The sequence below is a fragment of the Vidua macroura genome, chromosome 3, assembly GCF_024509145.1.
Source record: "Vidua macroura isolate BioBank_ID:100142 chromosome 3, ASM2450914v1, whole genome shotgun sequence".
In the NCBI taxonomy this organism is placed as follows: domain Eukaryota; kingdom Metazoa; phylum Chordata; class Aves; order Passeriformes; family Viduidae; genus Vidua; species Vidua macroura.
Genome location: NC_071573.1, coordinates 46,087,431 through 46,103,003, shown reverse-complemented (window position 1 = coordinate 46,103,003; position 15,573 = coordinate 46,087,431). Strand labels below are relative to the sequence as shown.

General features: G+C 39.9%; 1 protein-coding gene across 1 annotated transcript in view; it reads left to right on the top strand.

Annotated features, from left to right (window-relative positions):
* The window catches only part of HEATR1 (HEAT repeat containing 1), a 36,165-nt gene extending 21,468 nt beyond the window's left edge, over positions 1-14,697 (top strand). The window contains exons 27-44 of the mRNA XM_053972291.1: positions 157-278; positions 1,748-1,876; positions 3,094-3,324; positions 3,998-4,124; positions 4,427-4,593; positions 5,218-5,264; positions 5,946-6,069; positions 6,848-6,988; positions 7,183-7,472; positions 8,228-8,378; positions 8,891-9,049; positions 9,722-9,856; positions 10,109-10,213; positions 10,294-10,462; positions 11,173-11,321; positions 11,662-11,820; positions 13,978-14,086; positions 14,478-14,697. Coding sequence (XP_053828266.1) covers positions 157-278; positions 1,748-1,876; positions 3,094-3,324; positions 3,998-4,124; positions 4,427-4,593; positions 5,218-5,264; positions 5,946-6,069; positions 6,848-6,988; positions 7,183-7,472; positions 8,228-8,378; positions 8,891-9,049; positions 9,722-9,856; positions 10,109-10,213; positions 10,294-10,462; positions 11,173-11,321; positions 11,662-11,820; positions 13,978-14,086; positions 14,478-14,566 — 2,603 coding nt within the window. The 3' untranslated portion in view covers positions 14,567-14,697. The remainder of the gene's footprint in view (positions 1-156; positions 279-1,747; positions 1,877-3,093; positions 3,325-3,997; positions 4,125-4,426; positions 4,594-5,217; positions 5,265-5,945; positions 6,070-6,847; positions 6,989-7,182; positions 7,473-8,227; positions 8,379-8,890; positions 9,050-9,721; positions 9,857-10,108; positions 10,214-10,293; positions 10,463-11,172; positions 11,322-11,661; positions 11,821-13,977; positions 14,087-14,477) is intronic.
* Positions 14,698-15,573: the final 876 nt, after the last annotated feature.

Sequence of the window (15,573 nt, the reverse complement as noted above, 5' to 3'; positions counted from 1 at the left end):
AGATTCCTCTATGAGGGTATACAAGTTTGCCTCCCTAATAATTTTTTGTAGATGCAGTAGGTATGGTTTGCAAACTGAAAACAGTGCTTGAGTGTACTGTTTATTCCTACATGGCTGACCATTAATATGTGAATCAGTGAATATTTTTACCTGCAGATATCCTGGACAAGGAAAAATTCAATGTGGAACTGATAGTTCAGTGCATCAGGATTTCTAAAATGCCCCAGACACACCACCATGCCCTGCTGCTCCTTGGTGCTGTTGCTGGAATGTTTCCTGTAAGTAAGACCTGGAATTTATGCATTGGCTTTTCTCTTTGGTTTCCAAGTATTGGGTAGAGTGAAGAACATACAGATCTCCTCTGTGGGGAAAAAATTCCTGAAAAGGAGCCAGAGGCAAAATGGACAGGTTTCCTGCTCTTTTAGGGCTTTCCTATTCCATTTTAGTTGAAAACAAGCTTTGTCTTGATGCTTTGGTCACCAGCCATTTGTGGTTCAGTGGTTCTACTGCACAGTGGAGTGCAGTAGAAATGGAAGAAGCTTTCTGACACCAGCCCTGCCTCACCTTCCCACTGTGGTCACAGTTCTCATGCCTTGTCTCTTCTTTCTCCTGTTTTTTTTATAAAAAGGGAAAGCACCTGGCCTGTTAGCACATGAATTCTTACAAGTTCCTATCTTGTACAACACTGAAAAATGTAATTGTAGTTGATAATAAAACTGGGTTGTTTTGATTTTGATTCACCAAGAAACAGGCCTTTCCTTGTACGGACTGAAATTTGACTGTACACTGTTCTAAGATTCTTTTGCTTTGAAACTCTAAACCAGCAAAATGTATCCAGGTGTATCAAACTCAGTTTGCATCTTTATATTCACCTCAGCATTTTCTCCACACCTTTGGAAAGGTAGCATGTTTTCCGAAAGAAAGAACTGTGATGTTTTTGATACATTTTTGGAGGATTTTGTAGTTTTATTGTTTGGGGTTTTTGTTTCCATCTTACTGTCATCACCTGCTATAGAACCAGGCATTTATTTTACATTAATATTGGCCCTTAAAAATTTTTCAAGGTCAAAATAGAAGGAAACATTTTGTATTCACCTCATCTCACTTTTAAAATCTAAAACGCTTCCAGTCACTAAAACTAAATGAAAAATATGCCCATAATTTATTGCTCTAAGTCCTGGCAAAATCTAGGAAACTAACATTTGAGGTAGGTGGCACCTCTAATCCAGCCTTCTTAAAATTGGTTATTGTGATTACAGTCTAGGCCCTCAAAAAGTCAGAAATTGAAATTAGTATGGTTAGTTTACACTGTATGATTGTGGATATTGCAGATGATTTACAGATACAAAAAAGGTGGGTAGGAAAATAACTGGAATCTGTGCCACAACCACATTTGTGCTTCCGCAGATTTACTCATAGCTGGTTTTACTTGTGTTCACCTGACACTGAGTGGAAGGATACAAGGTGTTTTATCACACTAAACTCTCAATTTCCACTCTCTAATTACTTGGTTAGATGTGTGTCTTGGTTTTTAAATAATGTTTAGTACTCTACCAATCACACAGTAAGTAGCATTAAGGGACAGTATCCATTTAAAACTCATTTAGGGAAATTTTGAAAGATAATCATTATTCTCTTTTGGTTTTTGGTTTTTTTTAATAGGAATCTAGTTTCATTTGTGGGAATGAGAAACTTTAAGGTACAATATGCACAGCAGCATGAACTAATTTCATCTGTTCTTCTCCAGGATAAAGTTCTTCACAACATTATGCCCATTTTTACATTCATGGGAGCAAATGTCTTGCGTCTGGATGATACCTACACTTTTCAAGTAATTAACAAGACAGTGCAGATGGTTATTCCTGCTCTTATACAGGTACATTTGTCCACTTAATGAAAAGATTATTAATTGAGTAACTTTATTTAGAATATTAGTGGTAGAATAAGTTGTCACCTACTCTAGGATTATTTTGATAGACATTAAATTTTATGTAATATAATGTAATTCTGACTCCTCTGTCTCTGACCAAGTTCATCAGACTGCTGCTTTTCAGTCTCTTGAGTTTCTGCACTTTATAAATGGTTTAGCCAAAATTACCACAACTATATGTGGAGAGGACCTGAAACATACTTTAAGTTCAAGCTTTTTGTCATAAAAACAGCAGGCAAGTTCACTAGAGGAACCATTGGAAGAAAGAAGCTGGTTATTAGTCCTATAATATGCCATGGTCATAGGAATAGTAGACGTGGTCTGAAAGAAGTGGAAGTGCTTTCATTCTTCCAGCTGGTGTTTGTGGGGCATTTCTTGGTTTTGCCTGGACCTCATAGATAAATGGATATAAACCAAAACAAAACCAGATCCTCGTTTTTCAAAACAACATTTTCTTCAATCAGATTTCACTAGCACCTAAGAAATCTTGATTCTTGATCATAATTAGATTTAAACATGAAACATGATGTATAAATGTCATGTAAAAATGAATTGGGGAAAAAAATGTCTTCAATAATGGGCTGAAGATTTCCCAGACTATATTTAAGTATATGTGTACACATTTTTCATCCTCTTACAGTTCTCTGTTATATAAAAAGAAAGACAAAATTGATTTAATTTTTTTCTTTAAAACCTTTTCTAGCAGCCCACACAAGTTTCTGTGACAAATTATTTGTTGCATACGATTATTAGATGTGGGAAGACTAATGTTACTTGAGACCATGTAGCCCATGTGTATTATTTTTCCTAGGCCCTTGAATCTAAGACCCTAACTCAGCAAAGTTTTCTGATGGATGTGACTTTGCTTTCTCTTGAAAATGTCTTGTTTGTTTCAGCTGATGTCAAGTAGATTTTTTCTTGGTTTTTTCCTTTTTTTTTTTTTTTTTCTTTTTATAAACTTTATTTGAAGCGTCTTCCTTTAACACTGAAAAGGAACTGTATGATTTAAAACTTTACTTGGGAACACTTACATTTTCCTTGAGGTTAAGCACTTGGCAATGCTGTTGTCTGGCACTTAGTGCTTTCTCTTATTTGCTGAAGTTGCAAGAAAGGCTTTCTACCCACCTGCAGTAACCTGTCTGAACTGCTGTGTTTGTGCACAGGCTGAAGACAGTGACTTGTCAGAGTCCTCGGGAAGCGTGGAGGAGGTGGTGATCAAGATCATTCGTGTGTTTGTGGATGCCCTGCCCCACGTGCCAGAGCACCGGCGTCTCCCCATCCTGTCCCAGCTGATCACTACAGTGGGAGGAGACAAATTCCTCTGGGTTCTCCTGGTGCTGCTCTTTGAGCAGTACGTGACCAAAACTGTGACAGCAACACTAAGCACAGACAAGGTTAGCAGGCTGAGGGGTCAGCTTTTTCATTGAGAGCCTGATCTCTTTTGTTCATGATTTTGCTTTTAGGGAGGTTCTCAATAAGCCCCAAGTTATGCTGGAAAAGGTAGTGAGCTCTGGATTTGTGCTACAGCAGAACCTGATGGTGATGTTGGTTATGACTTGTACTGTACATTCAATAGTGTTATGTCCTGGAGCCTGAACAATAGATCAGATCATATTGTACAGCAATCCTTGATCTGAAGAGCTGATAATCTAATTATGTAGTGCTTCAATAGTAATGAAGTTGGGCTTTTTCCTTTCAATTGTGTTTGTGAAACATGATACTGGTCTTTCTCTACAGACCAAGATGAAAACCCTATTAAGTTTTTGTGTAGGCAGGCCCTGAGATTAGGTGAAAGCATAGTTGATGGGGAAAACAGAAAGAATTATTAAAGGAAGTGAGAAGATAGTCTTTACTGCAGCAGTTTAATCTGTCTCTTTACCCTCTGGACCTATGTTCTCTCGAAGGACTTGCTGCTTTTACCACTGGTGTTAATCCTGGAAGTGTCCAGATCAGCATGACATTTTCACAAGCTCACTTAGGCGTTTTCAAGTATTTTTATTAGTATTGATAGAAATACTCTTTCTTAATCCTTGAAATATTTCTCTTTTTTTTCTGAACCTTTAACAGGATGCTGTTCTGCAAGCAGACACCGAATTTTGGATTTCCATCTGCTGCAAATTCAATGTACGTTTGCAGTTCCAGAGCGTGATGAAGATAATCCAATATCTGACAGAGCTGCCAGAGAATAAAGAAGGTAACCACAAAACAGAGACAGCAAATGCATGTAAACCTTCCTAATACAAGAGACAAGGGGTAGTGGTTTTAAACTAAAATTGGATAGATTCAGACTAGATATAAGGAAGAAACTCTTTACTCTGAGAGTGGTGAAGCACTGGAACAAGTGTCCCAGAGAGGTGGTGGGTGCCCCATCCCCATCAGTGTGCAAGCCCAGGCTGGATGGGCCTTTGAGCAACTAATTTTACTTTGTTTCTGTGATCAGAAATTAAATATCTTTTTTCCTTGGATGCAAATTTGTTTTGTCAATGTCTTCAACAGATGATCCTGGGACAAAAAAGTTAAGAACATGTAAGACAAAGCTGAAAAATCAGGATGGGCAACTCTTTAATGTGGAGTCTCACTCTGACAAACAACTCCGGCATTTCAAATTCTTGTCAGTCTCCTTCATGTCACAACTTCTGTCCTCTCAGAGTTTTGTGAAAAAGGTAATAATGGCAGTTTACTTCTAGACTGATCACAGTAAGTGATTGTGCCATATTGGAATAGTTGAGGTGTAATTTACTTTTTAGTATGACTTGGTATTCAAAGGGGTGGCACTTTCCAGTGTAGCTTGCTGACATCTTTATTGACACAGTTTTGAAACCTCTCAGTAATGTTACTTATTTTTTATTAAGGCTTTTCCAGATAGTCTCCATTTGTGTGACTGATGCATAGGTAACCAAGTGAAATTCTGGTCCCAGTGTATTCCCACTGGCTTTAAGGAGCTTGGGATTTCACTCACAGCCTGTGTAACTCCAAATTCAGCGTGAGATTCATGCTGTTAATTGAAAAGACAAAATGTTATGAATTTCAGGCTCTGACTCTAGCTGGTAGTCCAAGTTTTTCAGCTGAAAATCATCCACCAGCATGAAATATATTTGCTAATGTGACTGCATTGCTCAATGTGTTCAGATTTCCTTCTAGAATGATGGCTTAAGTACAAGTGTAGGGACTCATAATTACCATGTTAGTAGACATTTGATTCAAGAAAACGAAATTTTTGTATTATGGCATTTTAGTTTAATGAGAGGAGGTAATTTTCATATTTTCATTCTTGCTTTTTAAACTAGATAGTTGAATATGAAGAACCAGAAGTGCTGCAAGAGTTGGAACAGAGGTATGCTTTAAATATGCCCTACTCCTGTTCTTAGCTTTTACTGCAACCCAGGAATATCTTTAAGTGTAATGCCATTAGAATATCTTTTACTATAATGATACTTTTTAAATGTCCTCTGCAACAAACAGTATTTATTATGTGCAAGTTACTTGGTTTTGGTTTGGTTTTCTCTTTTAATGGAATGTGAAACTTTTTATTTCTGAAAGATTGCTCTACCCAATATCCACTCTCCTCTGTATTTTGATAGAGGTTATTGACATGCTTGGCCATAACTGTCATGCTATTCATGTCTGAATCACTAAAGGAATTCCAGATTTTTATCAAAATATATTGGTTCATTGGTAGGGAAAAAAAAAAAAAAGGATCATTGTTCAGGGGTGCCTCTGTATTGCTGTAAGTACCAGTAATCAAAGATCACAGTTATAGCCATTGTGCTGTAAAAGACAGTGATAGGAAATTGAGGGTTTCTTTTGCAGAGGCCTAGCTTTTATGTTCATTCCAAGAGAAACAGGGTGTAAGATTTATTTTAAATGCTGTGTTCCATGAATGCTCATTTTTAAATTTTTCTGTTTCGTTTCCTTGTATTTTTGTTGTCATGTGAGATTTTATGCTTTCCAGTAATAGCAATGGACTTCTTTAGTCTCCTTGTTACTTGCTAAAAGTTACTTCTTTTCTGTCTAGGCTGTTAGAAGAAGTTCTTCACTACATAAACACTGTGGCATCTTCAGTGGAAGGAAACGTGGACAAGCCAACGGCCAAATTTTGGAGGGTTCTGCTTAGCAAGAGTTATGATATGCTGGATAAAGTATGTCTCACTAGCCCCCAAGTTAGCACTGGGACATTGCTGCTTTTGCTTGTTAATATGATTATAAACTTTGTAGGGTTTCTTGTTGCTTTAGTACTATATTTCATTGGATGGTCTGCAGCCTGGTACATCAATGTTTAAACTCAGCTAACAACTTGAATAACTGCAGCTAACAGCTTCTTAGGACAAGCAGAACAAAAATCAGGAATGCTTGTTTCCTTTAGTTTAACATTCTACTGGCTGTAAGCAGTCATTTCACTATGTCTGGTGGAGAAAAATGGCTCTTGGCAGCATTTCTCACTGCTAACTCATAAAATTACTTAGCTAATGCTGTTGCGTATTTCTACATGAAATTAAATTGTTTCACTTTTCATCTTACTATTTTTTCTGATTAGAAATATATTTGTAGAATTTGAGTGCCTATCTTGTTGGAATTTTTTTTTACCTGTAAAGCATATTCCAGTTTTCATGATGTACGTGCACAGGACATTGGCAGAATTATTTTGGGTAAAGAGGGACAGCTCACGAGAACGGACAAAAGGACTTGCTGAGGAAATCTCAGAGCTGGTGGATAATGGCTGCTCAGCAGCCAGTGAACACAGACTAGCTGGAACCTGCTTTGTTGTTTTGCATGCCTCAGATACAGCATTGCAGGCTTGTCCTCTCTTCTTTGACCCTGAAACCCATGAAGGAAGTTGAAGAGAGTCTTATCAGGAGGCTGCCATGTCACAGTGCATGCAAAAGCATTTATGGTATTATTTTGTTTGTTTTCTTGTAGGTCAATGCCTTACTGCCAACAGAAACCTTCATCCCTGTAATTGGGGGACTGATGATGAATCAGCTGCCGTCGGTGAGACGCAAGGCCATGGACCTCCTGAACAACAAGGTGCAGCAGCGCACCAAGTGGCAGAAGAGCCAGGTGAGGCAAAGGGGTAAACCCAGTTCTTTTAGCAAAAGTACCCAGAAAGAGATTGACGTAAAGAATTCAAGTACCAGTGTCATGCCTGGCAAGGGCTCTTGAGCAGTGACACAAAGGCTACCTGCCCACAGCTACCTTGCAGGTCCTGAGTTTCTAATTGAATGTCTGATGTGTGTGTTCTCCTGTCCTCTCAGATCCTGCAGCTCTTAGAGCTGGTTCCTGAGCTCATTGCTATTGTCAAGTGCAGAAGAAAGGAGGAAGAGGAGGAGCAAGCCATCAACAGGCAGACTGCTTTGTTCAGCCTCAAGCTGCTCTGCAAAGGTTTTGGCACAGAAAATCCAGCACCATTTGTGCCTGTTCTGAAAACGGCCATTGATCTCATTTCTTCAGAGAAGGAGGAAAAAAATGTGATGGGAAGTGCTTTGCTCTGTATAGCTGAAGTCACCTGTACACTGAAAACCCAAGCAATACCTCAGCTTCCAAGGTACTGTTAGGTTCTTCTTAACAGAACCAGCTGCAGCAAGAATTAGTTATACCAAAGTGCAATACTGAAGGAATGCTGATGAAGGCTGTCTGCCCTATGTGTATTTTGTGCAGACAAAATAAAAATATTTCTAATCCTTGAAGGTGCTTTTTGGTCATAGAACTAAGAAACTAATGGGGAAAATTGCAAGACTTTTATAATGCACAGTAGAGTTCCTTATGGAGTCTGCTGCTGTCACTAGAGAGGCAACCTTTATGGCTTTAGAAAAACCAGACTCTAGTCTGTATTTTTTCTGTAGAATAGATAGCATTTAAAAACATGAGAATGAGTACAGTTGAAAACCCTCCATGCTACATTATTTTATTCTCCCTATTCAAGAAGAATCCAAGTATCTAACTTGTTCCTTGTAAGACTGTTTCATTTCTTTACAAATACTAGTCTCTTATTGTCATTAAATCTTTAAACTAAAGACAGGGCTTTGAGTAACCTGACAGAGTGAAAGATGTTGATCTAGATGATCTTTAAAGATTTCTTCTGACCAAACCATTTTTTGATTCTAAGTCTTAATATCCTTCATTAGATTCAAAATAAAATATGACAATGAGCCCAGAATACTGAGTTTTCTCAAATATGTATGAAAAAATTATTGTGAAAATTGTCCCTGCAGGCTTAAGAGATGGATTTATTTGGTTGGAAACATACCTCCAAATGGTCAGTTATTTCACCTTTCTCTGTTTGTGTTTGGCTATTCACAGGCTGATGCCGGCACTCTTGAAGACTTTAAAAAGTAAGAAGGAGCTGGTCTCCAATGAAATGTACCTGCTGAGTGCCATCACTGCTCTGCTAAAGGTTGCAGAAACACTGCCTCACTTCCTTAGTCCTTACGTTTTGGAGTGCTTGTTGCAGGTGAGCTCTGTGACTCCTACAGGTGTGTAAAGGGGGAACAAGACCTGCCCAGATCCCAGAAGAAGTTGTAGAGATGATTTTTTTTTTTCCTCTGAAACTGAAGTAGGAGTGTGTGCCAACTGTGCGAAGGCTCATAACATACTACTCTTCCACTCACTTTCTTATGTAGATAACTCAGGTGTGGAACCTGAGAGCATCTCCTCCTCCTCCCTCAGGTTGTATTTTGCCTCTTTGAAAAGGGAGATGAATCACAAAAGATCATTGTGTAATATTCAGTCTCCTCAAATGTGTATCTGACACTCTTGTTGGAGTCATTCTTACTCTCTGCTGCTGACATGGCTATTTTTCAGTGTTTGTCTTGAAGACAGTGAGGCTTTGTACACAGCTTAATGTAAGGTGTTCCAAGTGGTGCAAACAGCAAAATTCCTGACTGACATTTGAAGCAGACAACTACTATAAAATAAGTTCTTAAGTTGCTAAGTAGACCTAACTTTTGTTGGAATTCCTCACAGGTTGTCCGCTTGGAAAAGATTGTGGCTGAGTTCGGTCCTACTTCCCAGATAAGTGTCCGTGTAGCAGCACTGAAAACCATCCTAGCGACAAGGCTGGACCCCCGAATACTCCTGCCTGCGGTTACCAAGTGTTACAGTGAAGTGCTGCATACCCGCAAGGTAAGGGTTTTTTCATCCTTCAGTACTGTGATAAAAAAGGAGAAGATAAAAAGAAACAAACAAGCCAAAATTTGGTTCAGCTGTGTCCCCTCCCAGTGCTTTGGCCACCAACAGCCTGCTCGCTGTGGCTGAAGAGTGAGAAACAAAGAAAGTCTCACAAGCACTGTTCAGCAACAGCTAAACCACCACTGTGTAATCAGCATTGTTTTGGTCACAGATCTAAAGCACAGCACCATGTTTGCTGCTCTGAAGAGAATTAACTCCATCCCCACCAAATTTGCCATAGTCTTGATATTATGATCTCTCGGGCTTTTTGTACTGCTGCGGTGATTCAGGAAAGGTAGATCTGGAAGAGATCCAGCAGTTTATTGTCCTTTGCATGTTAAATGATGAATGCTTGGGAGATCATCCCATTCATAAAGTACTTCATTTATGTGCTAGGGACATGAGTGAGTCAGAATTTCCTCCAGTATGGCAGAGGGTAGACAAAATGCTTTTCAGGAATCCTACTAACTTAAGCCCCCAACATACAGGGATAAAGCTTATTTATTTTATCAACAGTATTTCAATGAATAAATGCATGAAGTACATAAATCCAATTCCCTAGTTATGTTTTTCAGTTACTGTCTACATTGCAGTTACCTTTGCATTGCTTTGCTTTTGTTTTGGCAGAACTGCCTGGGTCCCCTTATGAACATTTTGAAGGAGCACATTGCTGGTATGGAGAAGGAGCACTTGATCTCACATCAGCCTGAACTGACAGCATTTTTCTTGAAAGTCTTGGACTTCCGAACAGAGCATGCCAAGGTAGCTTGACTGGGAGGATGAGCAGCAGCTGCACCTCTCTACATGCCAATTCCATCACTTGTTTAAGATTAGTAGATTCCATTGTACACGTGCTCTGAAATTCTGGTTATCAGGTATTCTGTTCCAAATTGGTTTTTTGGTGGAAAACATGGCAGTTAAGTATTTTGTCTGAAATGGACAAAATTAAACTGTGCTTTGAAAGCTCAAATTCTTACATTTCAAACTTAGAATTATGTTTTCTGATTTTCCTAGGATGACTTAGAGGAAGTTGGTAAGATAGAGGCTTACATTATTGACTGTCTAATCAGTATGGTTATGAAACTTTCCGAGGCTTCTTTCAGGCCCCTCTTCTTCAAGGTAAGAAGTCTAAATGTAATTCATCTGCATGTTTGTGTTTTCCAATGCACAGAAACAGCTAATCTGCCTTTTACTTTCAGCTCTTTGATTGGTCCAAAACAGAGGCTACCCTAAGAGACAGGCTGCTGACATTCCACCGAATAGCAGACTGCATCGCAGACAAGCTCAAGGGTCTCTTCACCCTCTTTGCTGGTCACTTAGTGAAGCCGTTTGCTGAGACACTGAACCAGGTCAACATTTCTAAAACTGGTAAGTTGTCCGTTACTGGCTACAGAGAGGCTTAGTCTTGATTGCTGAGAGGCTAAATTTAATTGCAGAAATTTTAGTCTTACAGGATTTATTTCACAGCACACATAATTCACTTTTCTCTTTTTTCTTCCTCTGGTAAATGAGAAATCTTTCTCTGATGGAACCAAAGGATGTTTTTCATCCATGGGCATGGGGCTGCTATTACAATGTTGAGACAAAATGAAAATTTTCTGTGTCAGCCCCAGTGAGTTCCCCGAGTATGAAATTGTGTAGAAAGAGGGTTTCTCTTTTTACTTTTTTCTTTTTCATTCATTGACTTCTCTTATATGCTGTCTGGTGTATCTAGACTCCTTTGCTTTCTTAGGCAAAAATAGGTGTTATTATTTTCTGTAGGAAATTTTGCCCATCATAGTTGTAGTGACCTGAAGAAATTCTCCATATCCACAGGAATGGCCAAGCACTTCTCCTGTAGCCAGTGGCTATTCTCTTTTATTTCCATCAGTAGCAGACCTGCTGGGGCAGTAGCTTAAAGGCAGATAATGTATCACATCCACTTTATTGTTCTGAGTGATGAGTACATCATTGCTATGTAGTGCATCCCTTAGCTACACTGACAGACTAGCACTGTTTCTGTCCTGCAGTTTTGTGGGAAGTTTTGCATTTTCATTCTGTTGATTATATTTTTTTTCTTCTCCTTGGCTCATGTGTAGATGAAGCTTTCTTTGATAATAACACAGAAAAGAGCTGTCTGCTGTTGCAGTTCACCATGGACTGTCTGCACAAGCTCTTCCTGTTTGACACCCAGAAGTTCTTGAGTAAAGAGCGAGCAGAAACCTTGATGCAGCCTCTGGTTGATCAGGTATTGACAAATCCATAAAAAAGATTCATAGCTGATTTTTTTTTTCCATAATTAACAAAAAAAAATCAGATGTCAGTCGCCCCCCTTACCTAAAAGGGGGGGATTAGTTCATAGTTTTTGGGCCACAGACAGTATTGATTTCTTTGCCTAAGGTTCTGAATTACTGACTTTTTGTATTCTTTTTTAAAATGTCTTCATTTTGTAAGGTTCGTGCATGTTTATTGCAGACCAGTGCACTCCCGCTGATGAGCTTTGACTTAATTCTTGAGTACCTAAAAGTCAAAGCTAGAAGTGGTTTTGGCTGGGTTTATCTGAGCCTGGATCTGTTTTACTTCCACAGCTAGAAAATGTGCTTGGAGGAGATGAGAAGTTCCAGGAAAGAGTGACAGCACACCTGATACCCTGCATAGCTCAGTTTTCAGTGGCAATGGCAGATGATTCTCTTTGGAAACCACTGAATTACCAGATCCTGCTGAAGACAAGGCACAGTTCTCCTAAGGTTGGGAGCCATCAGAATTTGAACTGGTTTTCTTTGTCTTGCTGGAAAGTGGGAACAGTGCTCCCAAATGTCAGAAGTGAATTAACCAAGTGTCGTGGTTTGACATGGAAATGAATTTTTTTTCCAGGAAGTTGGGTCAAACCAGTCAGTGGTCAGGTTTGGATATTGGCACCTGGAGTGACCACTGAAAGTATGGGCACGCCTCTGAGAACACAGGGGGTTAAAAGCAAGAACTCCCAGGAGAACTGTCTCTTTAGTTCCGGTCTTCAGAGAGTGCCGACTCTCCCCTGCCCAGCCATGGGCTGGGTGGGGGAGGGGAAGCCACGCGGCCTTGTCCAGGTAGGCCGAGGGGCTGAAGGTCTGGAACTGAGCCAGCTCCTGCAGACAGAAGGGTGGAGAGAAGCGGAGATGCCTTTGTTCCCCCCCCTCAGAGAGAAAGAGACGGAGAGCCTGATGGCACCTAGAAATTTACCAGCAGAGGAGAAGGAGAAAGGGGCGAGATGATGTCTAGTGTGGGAGTCGAGAATGCTGGGCAGAAATTTCAGCCATCCAGGGAGTTTGAACTTTTAACCCTTTCCTGGGAAATGAGGGCTTTGTAAAATATTACTACTCCTCGATTTGTAGTGGAAGAGAGACAGTCCGGGACCTGAGATGTTAAAAGAAGAAATTTTTAGGTGAGAGGAGATGATGGAGTAGCTTTTGTGGACTTTTCTTGTTAGCCATAGACTGAACCAAATTCTCCTGCAATAGAGACCGCATTTTAGGGGGATGCAATGGTGAGCCAAGAGACCTGCTTCAGCTTCAGAGTGACAGGAGGAGAGTGAACAGAGAAAAGTTGAGGAGGATGTGGTGATGCCCTCTGTCTTCAGAGAAGAAGATCTCTGTTCTTAGACCCTCAACCCCAGGGGAGGAAGGAAATGGGGGGGACTGTTGTCTCAAAAAGAAGAAGCTGTTGGACCCTCAGCCCCAGGGGGAAATGGGGGGGACTGTGGTCCCAAAATGAGAAAATGAACTGTTGCTTTGCTTTGGTCCTTTGCAAAGCATCCTTAAAAAGAAACCCTATGAGCAGTCTGTCCATGCACGGTGGTGAGAGCACTGTGACATGGAAAGGAGAGTGTCACACTGGTGGATTTTCTCCGGGCAGTTGCCATGTGTGACATGGAAACACAGGAAGTAGCAACTGTGTTTCCTGGGTGGGGGGGGACGGGGAGTGGGGGGGATGTCTATGGTGCAAGAGAGACTTCTCTCTCCCTTGATAGACTGAGTATTTACTATCTGAAGGGTAGTAATTTGATCAGGAATCCCGGGTGATGTTTCATAGTAAGTGTTTTTACAAATTGAGAGGAAGAGGGGTGTTTTAAAAGGTCTTCATCCTAGATTTAGTGCGTGTGTCTTCTGTAGTAGTAGTAGTTTAATCAAGTTTTTTTCCTTTATTATTAAGCTTGGGCCTGCTCTGCTCTGTTCCTGATAACATCTCACAGCATTTATTTGGGAAGGTGTATTTTCATAAGGGCACTAGCATTGCGCCAGTGTCAAACCATAACACCAAGTCATTGCTGAAATAGTAGCCTAAATTAAAATACTGGTGCTGTACCATAGTACTCCCGAGTTGTAGAGATGGGTGCAACATGCTCTTTTGCTCTTGCTGTAAGCAGTTAATATTCCATGTCTTTCATACTGTGGGGTTTGGGCCTCTTAAAGATTTGGTATCTGTTGGAATAAGAGAGAACTGTTTGCGTACAAAGACAGGGGCACTCTAGTGGGGTAATGGGAAGACAGTCAGCTTTCAGACCTGTTCACAGAGTTTTGTCAAGACTCTCCTATTGACATGTCACAGATATCAGGGAGTGTACTTGGTTTTTCACAGTGCTGAGCTAAGCCGTGATAAGAGTGGAAGTGGCACTGTAACAGAAGTTAAAGTCCTTTATATTAAATAACTTCCAGCAACATTATCTCCTTCTTACAACCTATTTTTTATTTGCCATTATGTTAATTATGTTTTATTTGCCAGATGTTAATATTTAAATTAGCTGAAAACTAGTTCCCTTCAGTCACGAAAAATTACAACCTTATAATGAATGGAAAGAAAGTAGGGGTGGGGGAAAACAGGGAACTATACTGTAATGTTTGTTTCCTTATGTAATTGTTTTGGTTTAGGTCCGATTTGCTGCCCTGCTTGCTTTGATAGAAGTTGCACAAAAACTGAAGGAGAACTACCTGGTCCTGCTACCAGAATCTATTCCATTCTTAGCTGAGCTTATGGAAGGTAATACTCCAAAGTGGCATTAGTGAAGGGTGACTCATTTCAAAGATTCAGACAGGCTCATTGTTATAGCTGCTATAAATCTTACGAATTTGTATATGGTAGCTAATACTGTGCAAAATGCAAACTAAAATGGATTATATCAAACACACTCTTGAAGTTCAGTTAAATTACAGTGGTTTCTTCAGGTTTGTAGCCTGTGCATATCTCCCCATGTGCAAGTTTTAGATCACTGTTAGTAGAAAAGAGTTTGCCTAGTTCAGTGACAAGGTATTTCTGAATAATAATTTCACATATGATGTTTGAGGATGGTTCTAACCTTGATGATGAAGCCTTCCTCGGGTAGCCTTGTAATCACTGCTCTACTTAATTCCTGCTCAATTTCATTTTCTAGATGAATGTGAAGAAGTTGAACAGCAATGTCAGAAGACAATTCAACAACTGGAAGTCATTTTGGGAGAACCACTCCAAAGCTACTTTTAAGTTTATGCCCTTCATTTTCAAATTTTGTCTGAATTGTGTTACCTTTACACATTCAGGTGTTACCGGCAAACTGTCCATAACAGTTTTTATCAGAGACAAGATTTTAACTTTTTAATAAAATATTTTAAGAATTTGGCTTTATCATTTCTGGATGGACTGGGGACTTTTCTTATGACCTTTCCTTAACTGCTCTTTCTTAAAAGTGGGAAACTAGCACAGGCTATAAACAAATCCTGAATGACAACATGTGAGACTCACTGAATTCCATGGTGCTCAGGGCATACAGTTACTGTCCCAGTGGAGAGGCTGTCATGCTCCAAGCATGGTCCTTACTGGACCAATGCACTGCAATCCTGAAAATCTGGGGTTTTTTCTGTCATCTGTAGGGAAGTAAAAACTAAAAAGTATACCTACTGAAGACACTGAAAAAGAAGTTCCAAGAAACTGATTCATGTAGAAACTAAACCTTTAAAGACTGCTACTGATTAGCTGAAGTTCAAGAATAAATTGTTTGCTATGATAATGAATTTACCAAAAAAATTACTACTTGTTCTGCACCACAAGCTGCTGTTTCATTACACTGATAGTAAGGCACTCAGACTCTGTGAAATAGGGTTTAAAATGCAACAGGGTAGAACTGACACTATACAGGGGATAATGTTACATCTCATTGGGTGCTGGGAACGAGCCTCTGTCCAGGGTGCAGTATGACCTGTAGAGCCCATACATGGAAAGATTACCACATCAAGTTCTTACCAGATTTTCTTAAAACTGTTGGTTGTGTCTGCTGTCAAACAAAAAGGACATTCCCATGAGAACATCTGCTGAACACTTACCTAAAGGCAAGGACACACAAGTATTACGGCCATGAGAAGCTACCGGCTCTTCTGTTCGAATGATTTATCCTGCAGCCAAGGGGTCTGTACAGCACAGTACAGCCCTGAAGGCCACCCCAGCATGGCCACAGCCCAGTCCCAGCACCTGCTCAGATTAACTGCTCTATGCAT